Here is an 8,110-nt window from a genome sequence, read left to right on the forward strand (position 1 = left end):
CTGTGAGCGTGTGTGTGGCCTGTGACCCCCCTCGCCTCCAAAAATGTCGGGGAGCTGCGGCCAAGCATCCCCCCTCAATCCAGGGGAAAGCATTTCCTCACTCTCACCACAAACCCCTTCGGCCCGTGTCCTCCCTTCCCTCTGCCATCCCTAAACTTCAGGAGAACCCACCATTCTTCACCCAGTTTTACACCTTATTCCTCACTTTTCCTTTTGGCACCCTAAAACCTTTTCTCCCCCCAAACAACCCACCTCCAATTACTTTTCCCTTATCGGTCCCAGTGCTGCTACTGCAAAATTTTACATGTAAATTTTGCATTTCCAGGGCGATATCAGCCCAAAGTGGTGCTGAGTTATCTCCAGGAGGGCCGTGATACATCCGCACCTCCCTTCCACCCCTCCAGTTCACACCAGTTATAATCTCATTCCCAGTCCAGGCTTCCTGGCCAGCTTTATCTTTAGCCTTGACTCCCCTGCCTAACACTAACACGCCCCGAGCAGTTTCTCATGCCAGAGCAGAATAACACCGTTGTTTTTTGGCTCACTGGGTGTCTGTGCCCTTGAAGTTTTCACTTTTCTTCTGGTTGCCACTGGCTTCAAGGGCTGGTGATCCCGTGGGCTGGTGATCGTATGGGCCAGTGATCCTGTGGGCTGGTTTGCTTGCCCAAATGCAAATAAAAAGGCCAAGGTGGAGAAGGGGGAAGGCAAAGAAAAGGTTTTGGGGCAGGGAAGGCAGGGATATGCACGCTGCTTGGGACAGGGGAGCGGCAAACACTGCCCGGTGCATCTCAACCTGCTCTGTCGGATCCCCGGGACCACCCAGGCGCCAGCTCCTGGAGTCAGGGGATGTTCGGGAACAAAGTTCCTCAAGAAGGGACCCAGCAGCCTCCAGCTCCTGCAATCGCAGAGAGAGGTGGGCAAGTGGGTGTCAGCGGTCCCAGTCCCACGGAGGGGGGGTCAGAAAAGGCCTGAACCCCCCCACCCCGCCCAGGACAAACACGGCAGGGGGGGTCATAGATCAAGATGCCCCCCCCAACAGCACCAGGAGCGCTGAAGGCCGGGGGGGGGCCGGGCCGGGAGAACCTCCGGGGCGGGGCCGGTGGGGTGGTGGGGCCGTGCCCGGCCGAGAGCCCTCCCCGGCGGCTGCAGCCCGGCCCCCGCCCCGCCCCGGCCCGCCCCGCCGGGTCCTCTCGCCGCCGCCAGCACCGGCCGAGCCCCGGGATGCTGCAGGCTCCTGCCCGGGCCCTCCACCGCTCGTCGCGGCGGAGGGGCCGCTCCAAGCGCTACCACCCGCCCTCGGCAAGGTAGGACACCCCCCCCACCGGCCCCGTTACCCCCCTGCCCCGGGACCCCGCCGTGCACGGGCAGCGGGCCGGGCCCCGGGCTGCCCCGTGGGTTGGGACCCGGGCACCGGAGCTCTCCGGGGGTGGGGGTGCGGGGGTGGGAGTGCGGGGCCGGGCACCGGAGCAGCCCCGGAGGTTGGGGTCACGGTCAGGGCACCGGAGCAGCACTGAGGGTGCAGCACCGGGCACCGGGGCTGCCCCGGGGGTGGGGGTCCGGGTCTGGGCGTGTGGGGGTCCGGGACCGGTCACCGACTCAGCACAGAGGTTGGAGCACCGGTCCCCCGGGCTGCCCCGAGGGTTGGGGTCCGGGTGTGGGGGTCCAGGTCCGGGTCCCGGCAACTGCCCCGGGAGTGGGATTCGGGCACCAGGGGCTGCCCCGGGAGTGGGGATTCGGGCACCGGCACAAGCCCCGCGCAGGGTCGGGCCGCCCCCCCCACCCCCGGCCCCTTCCCCGCCGACTGGCCACATCCCGGCGCGGTGGCCGGAGCTCACCCGCCCTTGGCGACTGGCAGTGGCCCGGGGCCGTGTCACTCAGGCGGGAGCCGGCCCGGGGAGGGAGCTGCGGGGTGAGTCACCGGCAGGAAACCGATTGCATCAGGATCGGGGCTGGTTTTCCAGCCGGGGCTCCTGGAAAACCCCGCTCCAGCCTGACCCCCCCCCCGCCTCATTCATCCATTCTCTCCCCAGCGCCATGGAGAAGGGAGCCAGCCCCTCGACCAGCAGCTCGGTGGCCTTGACCTCGTCTTCCACAGCCACTTTCAAGGAGGAACTACTGTGCCCCATCTGCTACGAGCCTTTCCGGGAAGCCGTGACTCTTTGCTGCGGCCATAACTTCTGCAAGGGCTGCGTGAGCCGTTCCTGGGAGCATCGGCACCACGTGTGCCCCGTCTGCAAAGAGGCCTCTTCCTTCGACGACCTGCGCGTCAACCACACGCTCAACAACCTGGTGGAGATGATCCTCAAGGAGGAAGGGCAGCGGCAGGGCCGGACAGTCGCTCTCTGTCCCCTGCATCACGAAGAAGCCAAACTCTTCTGCCTGGAGGATAAGGAGCTGGCGTGCTTCATCTGCCAGAGCTCCAAGCAGCACGAAGGGCACAAGATGCGGCTGGTGCAGGAGGCGGCGGCAGATTTCAGGGTGAGGGACGCTCTGGGAAAGCAGGGAGGAGGGACTGATGGCACGGGGCGGCACCCCAACATCTGGAAGGGTGCAGCTTGCGCAAATCCCCGGCACAAACTTGCCAACGCACGGTTTTGGCTCGTGGTTGTACCCGCCGGCGTGCCAGGACAGGGTGAAAGATGAAGCAGCCACGCTGCCAGGGTGGGTCCCAACGCTCTCCCTGCCTAATAATTACTCAGTGCCACCCCGTCCCCCCAGGCACGGCCGTTTGCCCTGCGGGAAATGGGAGTGGGGTGATGCTCTGAGGGGTTTGGAGAACAGCCCAGTCCCTGCGTTTCCTGGGCTCGTTCAATCCTTTGCCGGGTTGGGCTGGATCCGGCCATGCTGGTTCCGGCAGGAGCTGGTTATTGCAGCAACGCCTCGGGGTTGGGAGTGGATTTGGGGTGGGGGTTGCACAATTCCCCCAGCTGGGGAGGGACGTGGGATGGGGAGACAGCCCCGAGCCCCGTGGGGATGGGCCATGGCTGCATAGGGAGGAGGAGGAGGAGGAGGAGATGGGTTCCGGCTGGCAGCTGGGCATCATGCCAGGACCCGCCGTGTTTCCCAGTCGGCAAAACAGCCGCTGCCGCCCTGACTCAGCCCATGGAGGATGAGCCAGGTTTTAAATGTCGCGGGACGGCCGTGAAGCTGCTGTTTTGCCAGGCTTGGCAGGCTGCCTGCAGTGCTGAGCCTCCCTGGGAGTGGGGCAGCGCCTGCTTGCAGCGCCAGGACAGGCAGGGACTTGACGGTGTGTCTGTAAAAGGGCTTAAAAACAGCGCGGGGGGGGAAGGATTCACCACGGAGCAAAACTCTTTAGGGGCAGCGTGTTTGCACAGCCCGGCGCCGAGCTGACCCCGTGCAGTGCTGGCAGACCTCGACCGCAGGAGGGGAAAGGGTGGATTGAGCAAGGATCCTGCTTAACCTCGTCCTACTGGGTTTGGGGCTCTTTGTCTTTCCGCATCAACAACCCTGGGCGTAGCTTTACGAGGGTCCTGAAGGCGTCTCCTCCCCGCAGGCCAAGCTGAAGAACATGGAGACCTCCCTGCGGGATAAGGTGAAGGATTTTGGGGCTGTGCATCGCTCCTACGAGTCCATCTCCAAACACAACCAGGTGCGTGGTTCCTCCTGGCAGGGAGGCAAAGGGTCTGATCCTGACATGTGTGTCCAAATGTGTTTACACACATCCACACACCCTGGGTGGGAATGTTTGGCCTGGGGCGCTGCTCCCATCCCGGGCTGCTCCATCCCGGAGTGAGGAGAGTGATGCTGGGGGGAGGAAGGCCTCAGATCACAGAATCATTCAGGCTGGAAAAGACCCTTGGGATCATCGAGTCCAACCCTCAGCCCGACCTTACAAAGTTCTCCCCTACACCACATCCCCCAACAGCTCATCCAAACGGCCCTTAAACACATCCAGGGATGGTGACAGGGATGGTGAGATGAGGAATTGGGGACCAGGGTGATGGAGCCGTGCCTGCCGTGGCAGCAAGGACGCTGATTTTAGGAGCCCAACGTGGTCCCAGCAAGTCCCTGAGCGCTGGAGCTGGGCGGAGGGCTCCGGAGGAGCATTTAGCGGGGAGGATTTGGGGAACCTGGGGGAGTCGGGGGCTCCGAAGGGAGGTGGTGACATCCCCGCATGGGGCAGGTGGAAGCGACGCGGCTGGAGGAGCAGATCAGGAGGGAGTTTGAGAAGCTGCACGAGTTTCTGCGGGACGAGGAGAAGGCGCTGCTGGCCCAGCTGCAGGAGGAGACGTGGCGCAAGCATGGCCTCATCGAGGGCAAGATGAAACAGCTGGCAGAGGAGAGTCGGGCCCTGCTCAACGAAGCCTGTCAGCTCCGGGCGGACCTCAAGGAGGATGACTACACCTTCCTCATGGTAAAGCCCCCTTGGGGTGCTCACCCTTGCCGTGGCACACTCCTGCCTCTGCTGGGCTGCGAGCAGGGTGATCCTTTGGGGGTTTGCAAGCCCCCGTGACCCCTTCGAAGCCGGGGGTCTGATGCCTGGTGTCTCCTTCTCTTTCAGACCCACAAGAACCGCAAGCGCAGGTAAGTCCCAGTCCCCAATGTGTCCCCTGCCCGGTGACACGGGATGGCTGAGCCTCTGTGTCCCCTCCCTGGGGCTGAGCAGGGTCTCCTGCCCACCTGCAGAGAGGGATCTTTGCCCCAAGCAACTTCCAGTACCCATGTGTCCCCTCCAGGTCTGGGTGCAAGGTTCTGGGGGTCCCCAAGGCCAGGTAGCACCCCTGGGTGCCTCCGGGCAGGAGGTGGGGGGCACACGTGCAGGAACAAAGCAGCATTGCTGGTCTTGGGGGAAGCATTAAAACCCTGATATTGGGGGGAGATTTGGTGCTGGGACCCTCTTGGGATGATTCACCACCCTCCTGGGGCGAGAGCAAGGTTTGGGAAATGTGGGGTGCTGGTGGGGAAGCCCCTGCCACAACATGGGGTGCCGGGAGACCCAGCCCAGCCCCTTCGTCCATCCTCTGCCCCGTCTTCATCCTCTGCCCCTGCCCCAGGATCGCCTGCACGGCCGAGGAGCCGGAGGCCGTGTCCTCAGGGATGCTCCTCAACGTCGCCAAGTACCTGGGCTCGCTGCAGTACAACGTGTGGAAGAAGATGCTGGACATCATCACCGTAGGTGAGGTGCTGGGTGTCCCCCCAAAACGGGGTTGTCCCAGGGCTAAAGCAGTTTTTGTGGGGGGCTGTCCCCAGGGGTGGTGGGTGCTGGAGAGAAGAGGAGCGTGAAGCAGCCACAGCTGATGGGTTTGGGGAAGGGGGTTGGAGGGTGTAAAGGGCGCTCTGGGGCACTTGCACCCCAAAAGGGAAGCCCTGGAGGGTGCGTTTGTCCATGGTGAGCTGGGTGAGGGATGGGTGGAGGGAGGGGTAGGTGTAGGGATGAAGGGAGGGATGGGTGGAGGGAGGGAGGGAGGGGGTGAGTGGGTGTAGGGATGGAGGAATGGACGGGTGGTGGCAGGGAGGGATGGATGGGTGGAGGGAGGGATGGATGGGTGGAGGGAGGGATGGACAGGTGGAGGGAGGGAAGGATGGATGGATGAGTGGAGGAATTGAGGGAGGGATGGAGGGAGAGATGTAGGGACAGAGGGGAGGGAGGGAGGGATGGAGGGTGGGTGGATGGGTGGGTGTAGGGATGGATGGAGGGATACCTGCAGGGCTGTGGTCCCCCCATAAGCTCATCCCCCCTGCAGCAAGCCAGGCTCCTAACACCCATGTCCCCACCACAGTCCCCTTCAGCTTTGACCCCAACTCGGCAGCGAACTGGCTCTCGGTGTCCGAGGACCTCGCCAGCGTCACCAACGGGGGCTACAAGCTGCTGGTGGAGAACCCCGAGCGCTTCACCTCGGCCCCCTGCATCCTGGGCTCCTGCGGCTTCTCCACCGGCTTCCACACCTGGGAAGTTGACCTGGGTGGCATCACAAACTGGCGGGTGGGGGTGGCCCAGCCACGCGGTGGCACCCACTGGACCTTCCACCACGACGCTCGCTCTGGTTTTTGGTATATTTACCGCCTGCCCGGCAAGGACGGCGAGATGTGCCGAGCATCCAACACGGCGCGTTCCGAAGCGGCGCTGGGCGACCTGAGACGGATCCGGGTGGAGCTGGACTGCGACGAAGGGGAACTTTCCTTCTACAACGCTGACAGCAAGAGCCACATCTACACCTTCCACGAGAATTTCGGGGGCATCGTCTTCCCCTATTTCTACGTGGGGGCCGCGCCGGCGGGCGCGCTGCCCGAGGCGCTCCGCATCTGTCCCCTCCAGGTCCGCATCCACGAGGATGTCCCTGTCTAGTGGCCTCCACCTGCGTTTGGGCTTCTCCAGATGCTTTTCCAGCCTTCCTCAGAGAAAAAAAAAAAGAATTTATGTATGTACTGTCTCTTTTTTTTTTTAAATCATTAATAAACATTCTGCTCTGCTGATGTGGCTCTGCACTAGCTCCTTCCCTGCCCCTCTCCACCACGCATCAAAGCTGGGAAAGCTTCAGAGAGAAGGTATCGCCCTGCCGGGGGCTGTAAATAGTAAATTAAACAATCTGGGGGTTTTTCAAGGGTGTGCAAGGGCTGCAGCTTGCAGGGCTCTGAGTGTCCCCGCAGTGGGTAAAGCGGGGGACAGTGGCCTTTGCCACCAGGGTCGGGAAAATCCCCCACAGCTTGGCTGGACACGGGCAGAAGTGTGTGTCTCCCCTCTCCAAGAAAAACCATTAATGGGAACATCCTCAGGAGTAACAACCCATCTCTGATTCTTCTCCCCATGACTTTACCCCTCTGAAGGGCTTTTCTGTAAATCCCCAGCTCCGGGAGTCAGGTGATGATGCGCGGTTGGTGTTTGGAAGGTGGAGGAGGCTCAGAGGTGGGATGGAAGGAGAGAAAACCCACCCTTTGCGACCCCATCTGGATCTGGCCTGGTATTAATCCTGCTAAAAAAGGCTTTTTTTCTCCATCCTGGTGAGCACTTGGGGATTAAAGGTGACACCCTGGGGAAGGGGAGGGTGCCTGGTGGGCCATGCCGCCCTCGTGGCCCGGCGTAGCCCGGCCACCCAGGACCTCGCTGGCAGGATGCTGATATTAACGGGTGGTTTCCATGGTTTCTCACCATTTGCATAGGATGCTCCTTAGGAACGAGAGCTGGCGCAGAAAAACAAAAGGGAGATGGTGGAGGCGTGCGGTGCGGGGGCGACCCTGGGGGTCCTCCGCCTTCCTTCCGTCGGCTGACGTTATCTTATTTCCACCCCAGCAGCCACGGATACGGGGAAAAGAGGAAAATCGACGTGAGGATCCCATCTCCTTCCCTGCACTGTACCCTGATGCTGCCCATCACCCCCCGAAAAGCTGGCGCTGCCTGGAAATTTGGGCATCCCCTGGCCAATTTGGGCAGAAGTATTTGGGAATGAGAAAAAAAAAAAAAACCTGGTGAAGCTCTTTGAGTTGCCGGGGCTGGAGCAGGATGAGGCGTTTCTCTTTGTCGGGTTCGAAGGGAGCGTTTCCCTCCCACGGCTGCGAGTGCCAGAGCAAGTGCCTGGTGTAAAAATGGCAATAAAGGGTGAAATGAGGCATCTCTTTGGCTGACGAAACTGAAACATTTTGAGTTTTTTCCCAATCTTTTGGTGAAAAATTGGTTTGTGGGAAGCAATGTGAATTAATGAACTGGTTGGCTCCCTAAGACTCTGCGTTTTTTAGTGTAATAAACAGTACCTGCATCTTCCCCTGAGCTTAATTTCATTCCCACAGAGGCAGAGAAATGGCTTTAAGTGGAAACCTAAAGCCTGCAGCCATGGGCAGCCCCAGGACTGAACGTTTGCTCGCACATCCGACATTGGAAGACAAATTTGGGGAAAACTCCGGTAAGGGGGAGGTGGATTTTGTGTGGGACCCTCCTTTGCATCCTTCCCCAAAATCCCACCTGGGACACACCAGTTCCTTGCAGGACCTTTTTGAGCTCAAATCTTCCTCCTTGCAGCAGTTAGAAGCATCCCAGTAACTATTATTATTATTATTACTATTATTTTAGCACCATTTTTGGCTGCTCCTGCCGAGGAAGGGAGCGATGGGTTGGATCTCCCGCTCCCTGCGGGCTGCCCGGGACCCCGATCCCCAC

At 61.1% G+C, this 8,110-nt stretch overlaps 1 protein-coding gene and 1 long non-coding RNA gene across 3 annotated transcripts; both read left to right on the forward strand.

Annotated features, from left to right (window-relative positions):
* The first annotated feature begins 1,192 nt into the window (after positions 1–1,192).
* On the forward strand, positions 1,193–6,435 carry TRIM35 (tripartite motif containing 35). 2 transcript variants are annotated; one of them, XM_074864652.1, is made up of 7 exons: positions 1,193–1,304; positions 2,031–2,478; positions 3,479–3,610; positions 4,145–4,375; positions 4,523–4,545; positions 5,016–5,137; positions 5,742–6,435. In XM_074864652.1, exons 1-7 carry the CDS (start codon positions 1,222–1,224, stop codon positions 6,305–6,307), a joined length of 1,605 nt encoding a protein of 534 aa, XP_074720753.1. In that variant the 5' UTR covers positions 1,193–1,221; the 3' UTR covers positions 6,308–6,435. The 2 variants fall into 2 exon arrangements, with proteins under 2 accessions (XP_074720753.1, XP_074720754.1); XM_074864653.1 differs by having other exon boundaries at positions 3,515–3,610.
* Positions 6,436–6,829: 394 nt separating this feature from the next.
* Positions 6,830–7,568, forward strand: LOC141941682 (uncharacterized). Its single transcript, XR_012628388.1, has 2 exons — positions 6,830–6,960; positions 7,250–7,568. It is a non-coding gene; the product is annotated as an uncharacterized LOC141941682 (long non-coding RNA).
* Positions 7,569–8,110: the final 542 nt, after the last annotated feature.

This window comes from Strix uralensis, chromosome 3 (genome assembly GCF_047716275.1).
Source record: "Strix uralensis isolate ZFMK-TIS-50842 chromosome 3, bStrUra1, whole genome shotgun sequence".
Lineage (NCBI taxonomy): Eukaryota > Metazoa > Chordata > Aves > Strigiformes > Strigidae > Strix > Strix uralensis.